The 20,880-nt window shown below is 45.9% G+C and overlaps 1 protein-coding gene across 2 annotated transcripts in view; it reads right to left on the reverse strand.

The window, feature by feature from the left end:
• Positions 1-20,880, reverse strand: part of GCNT2 (glucosaminyl (N-acetyl) transferase 2 (I blood group)) — an 84,810-nt gene that overhangs the window by 53,130 nt on the left and 10,800 nt on the right. The window contains exon 1 of one of the 2 annotated variants that reach the window (XM_043590840.1): positions 3,573-4,746. The exons of the other annotated variant lie outside the window; for it this stretch is intronic. Within the exon in view, the coding sequence (XP_043446775.1) occupies positions 3,573-4,494 (922 nt within the window). The 5' untranslated portion in view covers positions 4,495-4,746. Of the gene's footprint in view, positions 1-3,572; positions 4,747-20,880 lie in introns of those variants that run through there. 2 annotated transcript variants of the gene reach the window in all.

Below are 20,880 nucleotides of genomic sequence, written 5' to 3' on the forward strand. Positions count from 1 at the left end.
GACAGTGTGTGAGCAGGGAAGGAGCAGAGAGAGAGACAGACAGCGAGAAAGAATGCAAAGCAGGTTCCAGGCTCTGAGCTGTCAGCACAGAGCCCGACGAGGGGCTCGAAATCACGAACTGTGAGATCACGACCTGAGCTGAAGTGGGACGCTCAACCCACTGAGCCACCCAGGCTCCCCTAGCACCATTTCTAATTCTAATGCAGATTGGAACAAGCCTAAGGGTTGAAGACCAAGAAATAAATCATTTTTTCAATAGAAACACAACTTGAAAAAAAAAAATGCCAGGTGAAGCTACGTAATTCAGTGCTACCTCTGCGAATATTCTTTCTATTGAGTCTCATAAACTATTTTCACTTGGTTTTCTGATGTCATGTAACTGTAGGGTACTAGTCATTTCCTTGGTCCTATGACAACTGTGGGTGATTTGGGGAAGCTGATGTACCTGTGCATGGTATTTCTAACACAACCACTTTAAGTTAGGGTGTTAGGCAGAAGAGAGAAGGAACTTTTGAGACAGGAAAGGAACAACACTGTACTTGCACGTTTTGCAAAAACGATGTTGACCCCATACTTACTGAAGGACTTTTCCTCTTATAACATGACATCGAACATAGAAGAGCTGGGGCATCTGGGTGTCTCATTTGGTTAAGAGTCCGACTCTTGATTTTGGCTCAGGTCATGATCCCAGGGTTGTGAGACTGAGCCCTGCGTGGGGCTCCGTTCTCATGGAGCCTGCCTAAGAGACTCTCTCTCCCTCCGTCCCTCCCCTGCTCACATGCACTCTTTCTCTCTCTCTCTCAAAAAAAAAAAAAAAAAAGCTGATATGGTTAAAAGCTACCTCGTAATGAAGGACCAGACTCACATCCCAAATCTTAAGTCCCAAAGGAGACTCAAGCATAAAATCCTGGAGTTACTTGAGGGTGTGATTGGATTTTACATTGCCTTTGAAGATGGAGATATCCAACACGGGCTAGAGCATTTGATGATACTTATTTAATTTAATTTATTTATTTAGAGAGAGAAAGAGAGAGCATGAGCAAGGGAGGGGCAGAGAGAAAAGGAAAGAGAGAGAATCCCAAGCAGGCTCTGCACTGTCAGCAAGGAGTCCTACCTGGAGCTCGAACTCATGGACCCATGAGATCATGACCTGGGCTGAAACCAAGAGTCAGATGCTTAACCAACTGAGCCACCCAGGCACCCGATGATTTTTTTTTTTTAATACCTTGCAATTCATGAAGGCCCCACATACAAGCAGGATATCCTTCTGCTTTCTCCCTAAACCAGAATGCCATCCCGCATGTAAGAGAGGAAGGAAGCAAAGCCACAGGAGGCGTCACATTATCCTGAAAAGCATCCCTTGTAGAATCAGATCTGACAGACCACTGACCCTGGACCATGCTTGCTTTTCTCCCTGGAGGATGCTCTTGGTGGAGCTCTCACCTCCGAAGGAGATGGAATGCATTTGCCAAGGCTAATGGGCAACCGGGAATCTAGACTCACCAACATTTCCACCTTCCTACAAATTCCTCATAGCTATATGTGCAGTGTTCGTGTCGTTCTGGGCATTGAGTCTTCCGCAAGGAGAGGCAAAGGCAGAGATGAAGGGGGTCTTCTTACCTGGGCTCTCATTTGGTAGTTGGGGAGATTTGAGGCTCCAAGAGATTATGTGATTTACATGGAGCCATACTATCTCTCTGAGAAGGCAGAAGCCAGCATACCATACCACAGCCTATAGAAAAAATGGTTTCCTTTCCTCTGCCTGTCTACATATCAGTCTTGGTCTCCTATCTTGTCTATTTTTCTAGGGCTGGAAAATGGGGGGGGGTGTGGAAGATTGTTTTTTCCTTTGGTTTTCTCTTTATTTATTTACTTTGAGAGGGAGGGAAAGAGAGAGTGCAGGAGGGGCAGAGAGAGAGACAGACAGACAGACAGACAGAGAGAATTCCAAGCAGGCCCTGCTCTGACAGCGAGGAGCCCAACTCGGGCTCAATGCGGGGTCTCACTCATGGCTCAATCCCAGGAACTGTGAGATGACCTGAGCTGAAACCAAGAGACGGACACTCAACTGACTGAGCCACTCAGGCAACCCTCCTTGGTTTTCTTATATTGATTTGACATTGAGAAGACTGATCATCCATCTGTCACAATAACCAGACATTTAACCCCAGCCTAAATACGTGTTTTTCTTCTTTCAAGATGTGATGATTCAGGCTTTTGCTAAGAAATGCCTTCATCTCAGACCAGATGTAAGGAACCGCATGGCTGGTACCAAATGTTATAAATCAAAAGGGAATAGTGAAAAAAGGAAGGGATAAATATTGAAATGTGAAAACCAGCCTCTAAGTACTGAGTCCCTCCCAAATTATATGACAATGATGGAAACCACAGACAGAAGGTGGGAAGATGGCGGCCATCCGGAGAGGGAGGCCAGGAAAGACAGAGGGCACAGAACAAGAGCAAACCCTGTTCCCCAAGCCAGTCGCCCTGAGATTCAGAGCCCAAACGTGGTATTTTCCAGAGAATGCTGGCATGTTTATTGCCCAGCAGGCCCTGCCCTGCAGCCTGAGAGGACCTACCAGTGTTTCCAACTTGGCAGGCCCCCAAAACCAGAACAATGATTGTTTTTCTCCTGCTATAATAATGCTGTTGAGTTCATCAGAGGTCCATTTTGTATTTTTCATGGAGACCAAAGCTTGAGATTTCCTGCAGAAGAGATTCTCTCATGTTTCATGTAGTTTAAAAAAGAACCCATCTGGTCCATTAGTAAAGGTGGAAATGTTCTGATGAGAAAAGAAGGAGCTGTTCCTAGAATCTCATTCTTGAGCTAAAGCAAAATGTATTTTCTTTTCCAAAAAAAAAAAAAAAAAAAAAAACCAAAAAAAAAAACCCTACCCGTATGATACGGTATACACACGAGTCCAACCATTTCTCAACTCGCCGGGTCTGAGGGAGACAACTCTGGTGTAAAGCTTCATGCTTGGCCATTCGTTCATTCACTCACTCACTTATCTACTATATATTTATTGACCATTTACTATCTGTTCTAAGCACTGAGGATGCTTAGCAGTTAACAAGATAGGAAAACGACCCCAGCTTCGCACAGCTAATAATGCAGAGGAGGCCAAGAACAACCTCATACAAAGACGTCAATGTGATTATTCCAAGGGGTGATACACCCTTTGAAGGAAGAATAAGGGGAGTGGTCAGCTCAGTTCTGCTGAGCTGTAGATATCTGGTTGATGGATGGGGTAGGACGGAGAAGCGCTGGCAAGAGAGGGTCTGGCAAATTTGGGGGAAAGAAGGAACACCACTATGGACTGACAACAGTAATACCTATCGTGGTAAAGATTTAGTAAGCTGAATGCAAAAGAACACGATCAGTTGTAAAGCCATACCTCTGAAAGGTATTCCTTGGCCGTGCTAGAACCTGATTCTGCATCCAGAAAGGATCAGAGAGAACTACAGATGTTCCCTTTCATCTTGCACGTCTACTAAAAGGGAGCAGACTCTCGAACGGCCTTTCCAAGTACGGCACGCTGCTGTCCCCTGAAACACGGCGTCGCACATACCTGGGATCCTGTTGAGCGTCACCCAGAAATGCTCATCAGGACTGAAAGTATCTTTGGACCACCGGAGCAAGTCGACCGCCCGCGGGTCACGGAGGACAAAGTCGGTAAACTCTCTTGATAGAGCCACGTAGGCAGAGCCGAAGTAAATGGTGAGGTTATGGGGAGGAGGTGATTTCAATGCTGTGGTTCTGATCACATAGGAAAGCTCTTTGCCCAGGTGCTCCCGGTGGACGTATTTAGTCCGTCCAATGGCGTGGGCTGGGGGCAGCACCCCCGGGGTAATGTTTTTCCCTTTAAATCCTTTCAGATACCGGACTATCTCCTTGTTGGTTTTCAGGGGGAAATCTTGCCCACACGTGTTGATGGCGTACCTCCATGGGACCTTGGAGGCTGCAAGATCTTTGACGCAGTTCAGGTCGGCCTGGAGCCTGGAAATCCCCCCATAGACCACTGGCTCCATTCTAGAAGCCAGAAAAGCATTTGGGAAGCAGCTCAGTAATTGCTCCACCGCGCCTTTAAATTCGACCGTCGCCTTTTCATCCACGTGAACACAGTAGACGTTCTGAGGCATGTAAATCGCTCTAAAGAGCCTTGCAAAGGTATCGAAATGGTGATGGATGACCATTATATACGCCAAAGGAAATTCAGCTTCTTCTTTAGACAGAGGGGCTGTGATGTAGTGGCTTTGGGTCAGGTATTCCCGGCAAGAAGACTTGTCTTGAATCCTCAGTTTGTTTCTCCACAGGAAAGGCGTTCTGCCTTTGATAAAGGATGTGCAAACCTGAGTCAGCATCCAAGTGTCTGAATTATTTAGCCTCTGGAAGCCCGGCTCTCCCCCGAACCCAAACACGTAGAGCACGATAAAAAGGACGACGCAGGAAACAGAAACTACGAAGAGGTAACGCATGGATGAAGGCAGCATGCCTCCCGGAGAAGCAGGTTGTCAGTGACGGGCAAAATCTGCCAGGCCTCCCCCAAGCTTACTTCTCCCTCTGCGTTCTTATTCTGGCACATACTCCGGGAACTCCTAGCCTGAAGGACGCGCTGGGAATCGATCCCCTTTCAGGCCGGGGAGTCCCGCCGCTGGCTCGGGCCCCCGTGCTGATAGGAGCAACCGGTCCCGCCTCGCGGTCTCGGCTTCTCAAACCGCCTTTGTCTAAAGCCCAGCAGCAGGTTCCAGAAGCCCGGCGTTTTCCCTCCCTCCGCTTCCCTGCCCGCATCTGCTGGCTGTGGCCCTAAAACACCGGCAACTCCTTTCCCCTGCGGATTTCGTTTCTCAGATCTCTTTTCTTTCAGTTCCCATGTGTTTCCCGCACCACGCCCCCCCCAGCCTCCCCCCTCCCCCCTCCCCCGCTTGTTATTGCCATTCAGGGAATTAGCACAGTGAAAGGCAAAGCTGAAATGTGTTCTGGCAGGCGTGCCGTTTCCTGCTGGCCATCCACGGGCTGCGGGGTTATCCCCTCCTGTGGCTCGTGGCAATCCCCCCTTCCAGGGGTCCCCCCACTCTTCCAGGTGACGCGGCCTCCATGCTCAAATGCTTTAAGGAATACAACCAATGCTTTAATGACAAAAATGACTGAGGTGACAGAGATCTAAAATGAAAAAAAACAACAACATCATCCATCCTGGCTTTCCGGCCCCGCCCTACCCTTTTCTAAAACCAGAGATCACAGGACTTCCAGTCGTGGGGGGAATCAGACAGCGCAGGCTCCTGGTCCTGTGACTCATAGGTGAGGTGCCATGAGGTGCCAGCCGCACCCCCTCACCCCACCCCACCCCACCCCCCGCCGCCACCGGCTTACGCATCCACTGCGGGCTTGTCACAGAATGTTGGGGTCACAGAACAAGTCCCCAGCTGCACCCCCTGATTTCCTTAAGGCCCTAGAGCTCCACCGGAAAGAACTTGAATCCTGGCCACAAGTGACGTTCAGATTCGGGGACCCCGGGGCGGAGGGAGGGGTCACTCGGGTTTTAAACACCCAGAGAACATCGTCTAATACTCAGATACATCCTTTATATCGGCTCAGTCGGATACTGACCACCTAGGATGGGCGCGATTTCCCCCAACCTGTAAATAGCAGTGTTTTGGGTAAAGAATATCAAGCTCTTCGACTTAGAAGTTTCTTGTCTTCAACCCTTCACTTTCCCACCAGCTGTTTTTTTTTTAATATAGATGAATATATTTTATTTAAAATGACTTCGAAAATGCCAGTTCAACCACTGAATGCCTTCCCATCTCTCCTCGCTCTCTGAATTCAGAACCCCAGTCCCTCCACCCTGTGGCATTAACTCACAATGCACATTGAGCCCCCACCCCGTGAAGAAATGATGCCCTCCAAGGTGCTTTCTCTCCTTCCTTTGGAAAAGCCTCTACGCTGCTATTAATGAAACAAACAGGACAATATGCTGATTCCTTGCTTTGGCCCGGATAGGAAAACAAATGTGAGCCCCGGCAATCCGAAACCACCCTGCTCCAAGTAAATGCCACGTCATTTCCTGAACACAGTGGTTTTTTTTGTTTTTGTTTTTGTTTTCAAGTCAACTCGACGCCCAACGCCGGGCTCGAACTCACAAGCCCAGAGCCCAAGAGTTACACGCTCCATCAACCGAGCCCTGTAGTTTTTCTTTCTGCCAGGGTCCATTGTTCCCATTTTTTATTCTTCCAACTTATACCTTATTTTCCTCTCTCCTTTACTAAATCCTCCCCGTTCTTTAAGACCCGCCACAGATAAACTCCATGTAGGACCCACCTTCAGATTTTTAGGCCAAGTGGAAAAGAGAAAAGGTAACCCTTATGCGGGTAAAGCAGATGAGTCTAATTCTCAGTGTCTTCCACGGAATAGAGCAAAGAAAACGGTGGAGAGCGCGTGATAATGGAAAGCTCAGTGCCGAGCTTCTCTTCTTCCAAATAATACCTTTAAAGATTAGCTTATTGTATATTTTATTTCAAAACAACAGAGAGTAACTTCAGCATCTCGTTTGGCAAAGCCTCTTGGCTTAGGGTGAATATTAATGCATTTGCAGTCTGACAAAGTGTTCAGGGTACAGACGCATAACTTAATCAGGCCAACCGAGTCTGTTTACGTTGCTGTTTCCAACTGGCCGATAACACAGGGTTTCAGATCTACACAGGCTTAGGGGACAGACATTATAATGCCATTATATTAAGAAATAAACACACACCAGCCCAATTAGGAGCGATCCTAATGTTTCTGTATTCAATCTATTACCTCGAATGGCATTGTTTGCGTGTTAAATATATAGCTGTTTTTCCTCTCTGCCCTTTCGGCTGTCCTTGGGCCAATTTGCCCCCCTCCCCCCAGATTCTGGTATTTAGAAAAAAAAAAAAAGCTCACAGGAGAACCTTTTAAGAAACTTCATGTTGCAATAGAGAAAGTCTATACCTGTTACCTTTCCCTCCTAATAGGCCAGAAGACCTGCTTACTCAGAACACACACCACGGCGTGTGTTTTCACTACTGAGACTGAACAGCTCAGCCTTCCTTCCCTACACGCCTTTGACTACAGGCAGGGACCGGTTTGGCACCTGCAGACCTAGCAACCAAACCTCGGGGCTCCTTTGGAAGCAGTTATTCCCGAACCAGCCAACTAATCAGGCTAGACGTGTTGACTCTCCCCTGGGGCCACCTTCAGAGCCTGCTCTTCATTCCATTCAGCAGTTTTTATTTTCTGTACATTATTTAAGAATTTTTCCAGCTATGGAGCTGTCCAGAACACAGCTCCAAAATGAAGAGGGTATCCCTTTATTTGAAATGATAGAAGACTCAGAATCTCTATGAAATAAAGAAATGGGGGCGCCTGGGTGGCTCAGTCGGTTAAGTGACCGACTTCAGCTCAGGTCATGATCTCAGGTTGTAAGTTTGAGCCCCGCGTCGGGTTCTGTGCTGACAGCTCGGAGCCTGGAGCCTGCTTTGGATTCTGTGTCTCCCTCTCTTTCTGCCCCTCCCCTGCTCATGCTCTCTCTCTCTCTGTGTCTCAAAAATAAATATAAATATTTAAAAAAAATTTTTTTAAATAATCAAAGAGGTGAAAGAGTATTCTCTGACATCCCAGCACTGATCGGCTTCCCATGTGAAGGCGGAGACCTAAAGAGGGCTGAGCTGAAGGCAGTGGCACAACAGAAATTGTGGCTAACCAGGCAGTCATAAAAGACCTTGCATGAAGCACTTGGCCTTCATCTTGCTGCAAAGGAACATCACCAAAGACATTTTTAGGTGGAGGAGCATTCCCAGGCCACACGTGCCAACTGGAGGACAGGAGGAAGGGCGAGAGCAAAATAATCCACGGTGAGAAGTTTACCATCACGGTGGTCAGCCCATAAACGCTTACGTTTATAATGATAATATAATCACGTTAATAATGATAATAATCAGAGCACCGGGGTGGCTCAGTGGGTTAAGTGTCTGACTCTTGATTTCGGCTCAGGTCACGATCTCAGGGCTCATGGGTTCGAACCCTGCGTCTGGCTGTGCGCCGAAGGTGTGGGGCCTGCTTGGGATTCTCTCTCTCCCCCCTCTCTCTGCCCCTCCCCCGCTTGTGCGCGTGCACACAGGCTCTCTCTCTGTCTTAAAAGAAATAAATAAAAACATTAAAAAAATAAAGTGTTTAAAAAATAATAATTGTAAATAAAGCCTCTGAAAGTATGAGGTAAAGGTGCTGGCTACACCTTAATAAGTGTCTTCTAGAAACAAGTCCAAGGCTTTAATGAACTAGAACATCAGATATGGCATCTTTTGAGTTTTTCCTTAGATAAAGAAATGCGGATAGAAGGATTTAAAAGTCCCAGGGTCGCTAAGAAATTAGTGGAAAGTCTAGACTTGCTTTTTCACTCCCTCAACGTTGTAATGTAGAAATGTGTATGTTACCTTATTTATACTATTTACCTGTTTGTATGTGTTGAATGAATGAATGAAAGACCACACCCCCAGGTTCCAGGTGCTCATGGGTAAATGCGCTCTTAGCTGGAACTGGGAACAGAACAACTGGTGTCTTTTATTTTGACACACAAAAACTGACCAGATTGATTGACCAGATAGATGAAACGATATTTAAAAACCCACAACTTTCAATCAAATTTCTGTGGGAAACCATGCAAGATGTGTTTTCATTTGAATATCAAGAAGGGGTGCCCATTCACCCCCACAATATTGCTAACAGGTCATGGTGCAAAACTCAGGACACCTGGGTTCTAGTTACTGTTCCACCTTTAACTGATTATGTGATCTTGGGCCCCCACTTGCTTCGTCTTAAAAAAAAGATGCTCCCGGGGTGCCTGGGTGGCTCAGTCGGTTAAGCGTCTGTCTCCTGGTTTCGGCTCAGGTCATGATCTCATGGTTCGTGAGATCAAGCCCACCATGGGGCTCAGCACTGACAGCACAGAGCCTCTCTCTCCCTCTTTCTCTGTCTGCCCCTCCCCTACTCTTGTGCTTGTGTGCATTCTCTCTCTCTCTCTCAAAATAAATAAACTTAAAAAAAAAAAAAAAGGATGTTCTCTATGGTCCCTTTTGGCTAAAATTATGGCCCTTTGAGCTGTAATTCAGAATGTGAAAGGTGAGTCCACAAAGCAGCAGTGACGAATCCAGGAAGTGTGAAGTATGACCCCCGTCCCGCAGGAGATCATCTCCTCCCTAGGCTTCAAAATACATTTAGCTGAAAATGCATAACCAATGAAACATAGAAGACTATGGATCCGTTCCAAACAAGAGGGTAGCCACTAAACGTAGGGGGCGCTCAGAGGAGAAAAAGCTCCCTAGAAGCTGGGATGGTGAGAAAGCGCCTTCAACGTGTGTGTTCCTATACTCCGAATCTGGAGAAGGCATCCATTCCAGTTGGAGACGTTACAGGAGGGAGCAAGAACACAAAAACAAGAAAGCCCAATGTGGAGAAATTTCCCAGGCAGAGTTGTGAATCTAGAACCTCACAGGCTGAGCAGCACATAAAACCTTCCCATCAGTGAGCCGTGACCTCAGAGTACCAGGCCTAGCTAGAAGGTGACCTGTAGGACAGCAGGGACATCTCCCCCCTGTTCCTACCGTGGTCCGGCAACTCCAAGAGTCTTCCCTTGTGTTACAGCCGGCGGGCCATTGGGCACACACTGCGTTCAATGCTTGTTTAAGAGGTCCAGAATTTAGCGATGGGGAAGGAGTGTTAAAACCTATAATATAAATTTCTATTTCTGTTTCTATTTTAATTTATACCCACCGTTTTATTTTACATATTGGAATAGCATAGGAGAGCTATGCGAGGAGAGCCCTTCATGATTTTTTCTCTTAAGTGGATGTTCTAGTTACGTCTAGTTCTAGATGTGTGATTTTACTGTCCCGATAGTCCTTTCTTCACTCTCCTGTTTCAGCATACACCTAGAGAGACCTAACTATGAATGTCCCACATCAGCACTGAACTGTGTTTGCATTTCCTCATGTACCTTTTCTTTGTTTAATCGCGTGTACTTATGTAAACTTCATTACACTTTCATCATTGTTCTGGGACTTGTTTTTCCACTCCCAATTAACTGTTGTCCTTTAGTTGGGAGAGACATTGAGGGGATACAGGCTTGAGCAGGCATACTACATTTAAAATGTTAAATAACAGCAGAATGAAGTTTGTTGAAGGAACATTGAGAGCATAAGTCACACGCTGGCAGAAATGGTTGGGTGAATGAGGTGAGATTATATCATTTCTTGGGTTTGCTGATGGCTGTCCTTTGGAAGGTCATTTTTGTGTGGTTTCCTTTGTTATTGAAGCAGGCCAAATGACTCAGGGATTCATTTTTCATTATAAAATGTAGGTGGGGGGCACCCGGGGGGCTCAGTCGGTTAAGCGTCCAACTTGGCTCAGGTTAAGCAGTTAAGCGTCCATTTCGGCTCAGGTCATGATCTCATGATTCATGGGATTCTCTTTTCCTCTCTCTCTGCACCCCCCCCCCCCGTCTCTCAGAATAAATAACTAAACTTAAAAAAATAAAACATAGGGATTTATGTTTTTCCCTTGAATGCAATTCACAGGAAATTCACAGGAATTCACAGGAATTCACAGGCAAGTAGAGAATGCGGACAATCTAATTCCCTTTGGATGGCCAACTACATAACTCTGTTCTGGGGGACCAGATAGTTTGTCAATGGAGGCTTTTGTTTGTGTTTTTCATGATAATGATCATGATGTTAAAGAGAAGAAAGGAGACATTTCCAAAGCACATCTTTAAAACAACAATTCTCCCATAACTGGGGAGTCCTGGGGTTCACTGGGGAAAATCCACCTTCTCCTGAGACACAATCATTTTGCTTTCTATACCCTTCATCTAATTAGCAACAGAAGAAGCTGTTTTCTAGATGGTGGAACCCAAAGCATTATTAAAACTCTCATTTTGGAGGCAGGAAGAAGTTTAACGTGCAGAATCTTAAAACCTAGAGAGCAGGTCCAGAGCATGGTCCAGCTAGATGGGTCACATCACAGCGGTGTGAGGTGAAGTGATCTGCCTCCGATTTTGATGGAGTGAAGGGATCATGGAAACACTTCCTGGATGCTAAAGAGTGCTAAGCAAATACTTGCAAAACACAGTCTACACACATTCAAATAGGCAAATGTCCAAGCATGTGCACATAGGAGGCAATCTCCCCGTAGCTGGAGGCTTAGAAAATGAAAAACAAATGACCCCAAAGAAGTCACGGCCAATTACCACTGATGAAACTTACCACTGAATGTACATGTGGAAGTGAATTCTTTAACCCTGGAAGAACTAAAACATTTGTTTCTAAAAGTGTTCAGCCCAAACTAGGTGTTCTCGTGGCTTGGGGATAAGGATCATCCAGATCAAAAGTATGCAAACTTCTGTCAAGCATCCCATCACCTGGAGGGGTTGTTAAAATACAGGTTGCAAGGCAAGAGGTAGTAACTTCCAGGTGGAATTTAACAATCTGCATTTCTAGCAGGCTCTTGGGACCAACATATACAGCAAGCACACCTGTGCATAATCCCAGTCTCCCACAAAATATGGAACAGGATTATTTACTGACAAAAGCTGATGTTTTGGGCATCTAATATGCCATAAGTTGAATTAGAGGAGGGGTGTAGGAGAGAGATTAAAAAACAAGAATGAGGGGTGCCTGGGTGGCTCAGCATCCGACTCTTGATTTTGGCTCAGGTCATGATCTCATGGTTCGTGGGCTCGAACTCTGCGTTGGGTTCTATTCTGAGCCTGATCGGGATTCTCTCTCTCCCTCTCTCTCTCTGCCTCTCTCCTGCTCACACATGCTCTCTCTCTCTCTCTCTCTAAATAAATAAATAAACTAAAAAAAAAAGAAAAGAAAAAGAAAATACAACCAAGAGGAAAAAAAAGAGAGAGAGAGAAAGAGAGAAAAAAAGGCAGAAAATACCAAATCTTGGTGCAGGTGTGAAACACCCTGAACCTCATGTACTGCTGGTCAAAGTGGGAATGGACACAACTCTGGAAAATGCAGTATCTACCAAAGTTGAGCACAGGCAGGTCCTACGACCCAGTGATGCCTTTCCCAGGGATTTTGTCAATAGAAGTGCATACACGTTTATCAAAGGACATGCAAGTCAGTATTCGCTGCAGCCATATTCACAGTAGACCCTAACGCCCACCAACCCAAATGCCATCAGGGTTTCTCAGCCTTGGGACTACTGGCACTTTAGGTTGAACGTGCCTTGTTGTGGGGGCTGTCCCTTGCATTGTAGATTTTTAGCGGTATCTCTGGCTTCTACCCACTAAGTGCCAGTAGCCTCCTTGCCCCCCTCCCACCCCACCGCAAGTGGTGACAACCAAAAATTGTTCCGGGTATCGCCAAATGGTCCCTGGGGAGCAAAATCATCCCTCCTCACCTCATGTACCTCCTTCTGTCTACACAGCAATGAGAATGAAAAGATATAGCTGCCTGAAAAAAAAAAATATATATATATATAACTGCCTACCACACAAAACGTGAATCTCACAGACACAACACCGAGCAAAAAAAGCCAGACAGAAAAAGAGTACATGTCGTTATTTACATGTTAATGAAGAACAAAGGTGAAAGTAATCTATGGTGTTAGACATCAGGGTAGTGACTGGGATACTGGTCACGTTCTGTGTTTAGATGGTTGTTACTTGGGTGTGTTTTGTCAGTGACACCGCACTGAGCCCAACACTCCTTACTGATCTGTGCGTTTTCCTATGTTATAAAATTCTTCACCAAGAATGAATGAATGAATGAATGAAATGAGTCATGGTCCTTCTGCCAGAAAAACTCTGCCAGGTGAACCTTCCAGGTGAGTGGGGATCAGGAGTCCTGGAATAACGAACGCTCACGAGTTATCATCGCCTGCGGCCAAATACTCTCCAGTACCACGTACTGGAGCCCCCTTACTTGTCCCTTAAGCAACCTGACTGCTAAGGGGGTTTCCCCTCTGGCTCCTGACACCAGCCCACCTGCCCGACGTGGAATTGACACTCAAGAACCTCCTGGTCTGGGGTCACTCGGTGAGGAGGGGTGACCCAGGGCTGGAATGTGAGTCATTGTGCCATCCTGCGCCTCTGCACGCAGGACCCGGAATGGCATCAGTACCCGGATGTGCCCAATCGCTTCTTCCTCCTCCGTTCTGACTTGGGGACACCAGGTGCTCAGATCTTGTCTCACGCTTCCTGGATCCCCAGCCCTTCGCAGTTCTTAGACACCTGCTGTCCCGGTGACTTTTGCCAAGTTTCTTTCTTTCTTTCTTTTTTTTTTTTTTATTTTTTTATTTAAGCTTTCCTTTCACAGGAAGGCTAAGTCTGAGGCCATCCACATGATTGATATATTGACAGGGGTTTGATACACCATTGCAAGAATTCTGCCAGAATCAGTCACCAGTTTTACCAAAACATGCCCCTGCTCCACAACTTGAATAATGGAGTTGAACAGCTTTCATTTGGCCCTTGTATTGTTATTGGCCCATATATATTTTTTTTAATTTTTTTTTTTTTTGAGAGAGAGAGAGCACAGGGGAGGGGCAGAGAGAGGGGGGAGAGAGAGAATCCCAAGCAGGCTCTGTGCTGACAGTGCAAAGCCTGACATGGGGCTTGATCTCATGAACCATGAGATCATGACCTAGGCCAAAATCAAGAGTCAGATGCTTAACCCACTGAGCCACCCAGGCGTCCCTTTATATATATATATATTTATTTAGTGGGGGGTGGGGTTGAACACAAGCAGGGGAGGGGGCAAAGAGAGAGGGACAGAGGATCTGAAGCGGGCTCCACACAGACAGGCTGACAGCAGGGAACCCGATGTGGGGCTTGAACTCACGAACCGCGAGATCATGACCTGAACCGAAGTTGGACGGTCAACTGACTGAGCCACCCAGGCACCCCCGTTGATATATTTTTAAGGATTTTATTCGTAAGTAACCTCTACACCCAATGTGGGGCTCGAATTCCCAGCCCTGAGATCAAGAGTCACATGCTCTCCGGACTGAGCCAGCCAGACACCCCTCTATTTGGCCCTTGTAGATCCCTCCCTCTGTTCTCCACCCTGTAAGAGGGCTGACATATAGGGAGTGGATCAAGCAGCTCTGGCTCCCATTGGGTTTGCCAATGAGGGCACAAGACAGGGCTCAAGTGGCTGGCTCCCCAGCTCTTTTCTTGCCATCCTCAGCAGGAGAGCTGCCTCCTTTGACTGAAGTTCTTTCTTCTCAAAGGGCCCCTGGCCACAGCACTTTTTTGCAACCACTCCTTTCAGGTCAAGAAATGGTAATAGTTCCACTATTACTGGCCCTCGGTTTTGTAATACCCCTTAGAGTTTCCCTCCACTCTGCCCACACCTTCAGAAATAGCCCCTGTGGTAAGTCTTTCTTGCTTAGCCCAATTTCTAAGTACGCTGTGGGTTTCCTGCTGGGTCTCTGACCCATACAACACTGATAAAGATAACACTTGAGTTAATACTCGGCAGGTGCCAAGTCGTCGGTCAGCATTTCACAGAGAGCATCATTCAAGGCTCACAGCAACTCTGCAAAGTAAGCACCGTTATTAGCCCCATTTTACAGATGAGCAAGTGAGACTCAGAGAGGCCCAACATATTACCAAAGCTCACCATGTCAGGTAGAGTTGGAGCCAAACTTTGTATTTTACATATTGACGTACTGAACGGCCTCCCAACACAACTAAGTTTATGAAAGTATCAAAATTCATTCCGAGCTCCTGGTCTCTCCCAGGGGCTAAAGCTACAGCCAGGGGGAGGTGGATCCTGGGAGCATGTTGTGGGGTGGGCATTTCAGCTAAGCACCCTGAGGAGGACTGATTTCACAGGGCGGGAGCAAGGAAATCCGTGAAGGCACTGAGGCGAACCAGGGCTGGGTTCCTCGCTGCTAGGGAAGGAAGTGGAGGGAAGAAACCCCGTGTTGTTGGATTGGAACTGGAGATCTCAGTGTGAACTTATGGTTGTAATATGTATTTGGAAACCTAAACTATGGACGGGCATGTGCGTGTGAATATGTGAATGACTTGGAGTACCTGTTTGAGAATGCACACGCATGAATGTGTGTCATGTGTGTAGACAGATGTTATGCCTACACACACATGTGTATTTTTTTCTAGCTCAGAGCCCTGAGAAGATGTAGAAGTAATCATGCGCTTGAGGGCCCAGACCGTGGCTTCTAAATATCGTTCTCTATGAAATGGAACTGGGTTCCTTGAAGAAAATGACTGGTTCCAAGACAGGTTAAATGCAAGGAAGGAAGTTCTCAAAGAATCACGGTGTTGAAGGGACACAACAGCCAGCTTGAAGCAGCCCCCGTTGGCTAAGCCTAGGATAATTTCAGCAGAAAGATAACTACAAGTTGTAATGGATTGGAACCCAGTGAGTGAAATGGGAATCCATGTTCACAGGGATATGAACAAACAAACACACGGGAAGAAGAGAAGGCTCTACCTTATAGATGAATGTCAACTAATGTGTTTCCACAGCATCATTTCTTTGGTATCTCTACCCAAGAGGCATAACTTGAATCGAATCATGAGGAAACATCAGGACTGCATTCTTCGAAAATGATAAGATGTGAGAGGACACCGACAGACGGAGAAATTGTTTCAAATTTGAGGAGATTAAAGAGGTAGGACCGCTAGGGCAGCTTGAGAGTGTTGATCAGATGCCAGATTTATGAAGGACATGTTTAGGATAACCAGTAAGACTGGAATAGGGTCTGTGGTTGAAAGAGTGGTGATGTGTCACTGGATCATTGTGCTAGAGCACGTAGGAGAGTATCTTTTGGTTAGGTTTTTTTTTTTAATTTTAATTCCAGTAGAGTTCACATACAGTGTTGTATTAGTTTCAGGTGCGCAATAGAGCGATTCAACGGTTTTACCCAGCGCTCATCACAGGTGCACTCCTTAATCCCCATCACCCATTTCACCCATTCTCCCATCTACCTTCCCTCTGGTGACCATCAGTTCTCTTTAATTAAGAGTTTGGTTTTTGGTTCCTCTCTCTCTCTCTCTCTCTCTCTCTCTCTCTCTCTCTCTCTTTTTCCCCCAGTCATGTTTCCATTAAATACCCTGCTTCAGGGGCGCCTGGGTGGCTCAGTCAGTTAAGCATCCGACTTCAGCTCAGGTCATGATCTCGCGGTTTGTGAGTTCGAGCCCCACGTCGGGCTCTGTGCTGACAGCTCAGAGCCTGGAGCCTGCTTCGGATTCTGTGTCTCCCTCTCCCTCTGCCCCTCCCCTGCTCACACTCTGTCTCTCTCAATAATACATAAATGTTAAAAAAACAAATTTTAAATACACTGCTTCAGATGTGGGTGCTCTTACAGGGCAGCATGGTGGATTAGACCGATCCTGAATTAAAGGTCAAACAAACCTAGATTAAATCACTTTACCTTCCGAGGCCTCAGTTTCCACATCTGCAAGTTGCAAGTAATGATATCTACCTCCCTCAGAGGATTTTTGTGGCACTTAAATGACTCACTCAATGAAGCCTCAATGTCAAGTCTTTCTGCTTTCTCCTTGAGAAAGCATTTGGTCTACAAAATTTCTTCTTTGATACAATGTGCATTACTGACGTCAACAAAACTGCCAATGTTGGGGCTGTCCAGAATGTGGAAATATGCCCATTTTGTGGAATTAACAGAGGATAATGATGCTACCTGAAGATCGACGCTCCGTTACTGGGTTCAGCTCTTCCCTACATTTTACGAGCAACTGGAAATCTTGCCCCTCTGAGATTCTGAAATGTAGGATCTACTGCGGGATGCTTTATTAAAGGAATACTTTTCCGCAGTTTTTACCCCATGACATATATTGAAAACAATGATTTGTCTGGCATCAGTTTAAAAATATATGTGCATACACACACACACACACACACACACACACACATATATATATCTCAACATGCAGCTTGTCTGTGACCACCGCCAGCCCATTGGCACACACAGGCACAGCTGTGAGCACAAACCATAACCAGGAAAGAGGTTGCTGTTACAGGAGACAGTTCGGGAAGAAGCTAAAAGCACGCTCACACTTTGGAAAAAGGCCCAGCTGTTTCCAGCTGCACTGTGCATTCGGCTGTGCTGGGTACTATGACCTTCAGAACAAGTCAAGGTCTCTACTCTCAGGACCCGCATTTTGTCAATAGCGACCTATCATTGCGAGTTCTTTCATCCCCAATGCTGCTTTGTCATTGATTTCCTTTCCCCTCCTGTCTCAACCTTCCCTTTTATGGCTTCAGAGGGAGTAAACAACCAGAGCCTCAAGCCTCATCCCTCGCCTGGCTTTTGCCTGATTCATGAAACCGAAGACACTGGAGTCAGACAGAACAGGACTGAGCCCTGTAAAGTCCCAAGAGCTGCTAAAAACAGCTGCACACGGCTCAGCATGTGAATGGAAAATTCTACAAGGGTGGCTTTACCTTCCATAAAAATTGTTACGATCTTTCACCAAGGCAAGAAGGGGGTGAGGCAGGATTGTATGCATTGCAGGAATCTGAAGTTCACTTCGTTCCTAATAAGGAGAAGACTACACACAGAGACACATTTACAAATCCTCTGAGGTAAAAAATGGTTACGAAACCCTGTCAGACACTGCCCTAAATTTGTCAAGCTCAGTAACACAAGAATTAGTATTGGAAGCAGTAGACCGATGTGGCTTTAAACAAACCCCCCTCCTGCTTTTCTTGGTGTTCGAATGACAGTGAACACACCCCAAAATGGAGACCACAGCCATCGGGTGACTCTTGAGGAATGAAAGGAACAAAGACTCAAAGCTGTAGAAACTCTAACCAGGACCCCCGCACAAACCCTTCCTCTCACTTCTAGAGAAGAGCAAAGATAAGGACGTGGACTGAAATAGCCAACAGGGTTTTATTAGAAAGGAAGGAATTGCAGCCATTTGGTTCTTAAAAAGAGGAGGAATTATGGTATGCATAAACCCAGAGAAAAAGGGTCATATCACCACAACCACGTATTCGAAGAGCGTCTCAATTACAAGGGTTGCTTTACTTACTTTTTAAAGATTTTCTTTTCTTTAAGCGTATTTATTTAAGCAGTCTCTACACCCAACATGGGGCTCGAACTCACGACCAGGGGATCAACATGACTCCACCAGTGGAGCCAGCCAGGTCCCCCGCCATATTTATTTTTTAAAAGAGTCTTAGCCGATTGCTTAGTCAGAGGATTCAAGAGGCAGAAACCCTAACGCTCTGGCCATGCAGTGTGTCCTTAACTCAGTGTTGGACAAATTCATCTCTTAATCCACACCATCTTCAAAATGAATATAACCATCTTGGCTCTGGTACTTCCACGCCAGGTGTCCTTGGGCAAGTACTGCAAATTCTCCATACCTCTGTTTCTCCGTCTATAAAATAGGATTGCAATAATACCAAGAGTCAAAGAAATAATGCCCAAAAGGGAGTTCATCCTCTCCGAAGAAGATACACCAAAGGCCACCAAGCACGTGTAAAGGCGTTCAACGTTGTTGTTCGTTTGAGTGGGGCAAACCTACACCGCAGGTATAATTTCACACCCTCTAGAATGGTGTAAATAAAAAAGACAGGCGGTAACAAGGGCTGGTGACGCTGTGGAGTAATTGGAACCCTCACCGACCGCCCTTGGGAACGTGAGAGGTTGCACCTGCTTTGGAAACCACCTTGACAGCTCCTCAAAGTGCCAAACAGAGAGTTACCATATGGATCGGCAATCTCACTCTTGGAATCTACCCAGGAGAAAAGAAAGCACGTGTCTATACAAAGACTCGTTCGGGAATGTTCACAGTAGCATCATTCCTAGGGGCCAAAGGGTGGACACAACCCAAATGTTCTATCAACGGATGAATACACAGAATGTGTTATAACCATATTATGGAATAGTAGGTCGTCCATATAAAGGAGCAAAGTACTGATTCAAAATAACACACAAAGTAGAAAGGGCCAGACATGACAAAACATATATCATTTGATTTATATTTAATGTCCAAAAAAGGCATATCCAGGCAGACAGAAAAGTGGGGTTTGGGTGTGGAAATAGAAAGTGGCTGTAAATGCACACGAGGTGACGAAAATGATTTAAGTTAGGCTGGGGTCATGGTTGCACTTCTCTATAAATATCCTAAAACTCATTGAGTTGAAGACTTGAAATGGGGGAATTTGGTGTTTCGAGGTGTGTGAACTGGATGGCTGAATTGCATACCTCAATTTTGCGATATGTAAATACTGCCTCAAAGAAGCTGTGAATTTAGGGGAAGAGAAAAGGTTATCTGTCCAGTTCCTGACATCGTAAGGACTCATGGCTTCTGGAAAGGCTTTACAGCACCTAAACCCAGGGTTGACAAAGCAGCTGGCAATTTCCATCAGCCTCTTGTAGGCTGTCCAGACATGGACAGTAGGAAACTTCTGGATTTGCCTGAAAGCAACACCCTATTTATTTCATAGTGACAACATAAGGTGAATTAAATTCAATCTGACACCCAGCTTTGTGTGGGTTGAGGCTGGCAAAAAGGTAAAGCCCTCAGGACCCTCCAGGCCCGCATTCCATGAGGCCAGGCAGCTGCTAAAATGACAAAACCAAAGATAAGGGCTATCTATTTGGCAAAAACAGAGCAGCCGGGGCACAGAGGACAAAGGTGGATTCGGCCTGGGGCTGGGGCTTGTCAAAGGTTCACAGCGATGGTACAACTCAGCTCCACCCTTCAAAGAAAATCAGGATTTTTCCAGGCAAAGAAGGGCCCAGGGGAAGATCTGGCATAAAGGCCAAGGGGCCTGTTTGGGGCCTTACAATTACACAGAGAATTCAAGTTGTAGTCAAATATCTTTGACTATAATTTCTGGATATTTTATTTATTTTTTATATAAAGTTTATTTTTAAGAGAGAGAGCACAGGAGGGGCAGAGAGAGAGGAGGAGAGAGGATCCCAAGTGGGCTCCACACTGACAGCACAGAGCACGATGCAGGGCTCGAACTCACAAACCTGGAGATTACGGCCTGAGCCGAAGTCGGAAACATAACCGACTAAGCCACCCAGGCGCCCTTATTTTCTGGATATTTTAAAACAAAGCCTCTCAAGGCCAAAATGAGTCTGGCGAATTCCCTTCATTGTTGATTTCACTTTTCCAGACCCAAACTGAAAGGTACAACTTCCATCTCCAAAATGTATAAAGAGGGTAAATTATGCTGACCTTAGCAATCCGATGGCTAAGAACTCCCACAGGCCAACTGCACTCCCACGAGTGTTTTCCAGTGGATTCAGCATAGGCTTATCCTTTGGAAAAGGAGATGGGAAGTTGGGGAACAGGACCCCTGCCTTGTGGACTGCTTAAAAGCTGAACCAGAACTGAAAAGAAAATAAACTTTCTGCAAAGCTTAAGAATTGTCGTCATCTGAAAAAAAAAATTTAAAAAAAAAAAAAAAAAAGAATTGTCATCTGATACCACATTATACCTTTTATGGCTACCATTAACAACTCAGGCAACAACAGATGTTGGTGTGGGTGCAGAGAAAGAGGATCTCTTTTGCGTTGTTGGTGGTGATGCAAGCTGGGGCAGCCACTCTGGGAAACAGTGTGGAGGTTCCTCAAAAAACTAAAAATAGAACTACCCTACGGCCCAGCAATTGCACTAGTAGGCATTTGTCCACGGGACACAGGTGTGCTGTTTCGAAGGGACACATGCACCCCCATGTTTATAGCAGCACTGTCGACAATAGCCAAAGTATGGAAAGAGCCCAGATGTCCATCGGTGGATGAATGGATAAAGAAGATGTGGTACATATGTACAATGGAGTATTACTTGGCAAGCAAAAAGAATGAAATCTTGCCATTTGCAACTACGT

Source organism: Prionailurus bengalensis, chromosome B2 (assembly GCF_016509475.1).
Source record: "Prionailurus bengalensis isolate Pbe53 chromosome B2, Fcat_Pben_1.1_paternal_pri, whole genome shotgun sequence".
Lineage (NCBI taxonomy): Eukaryota > Metazoa > Chordata > Mammalia > Carnivora > Felidae > Prionailurus > Prionailurus bengalensis.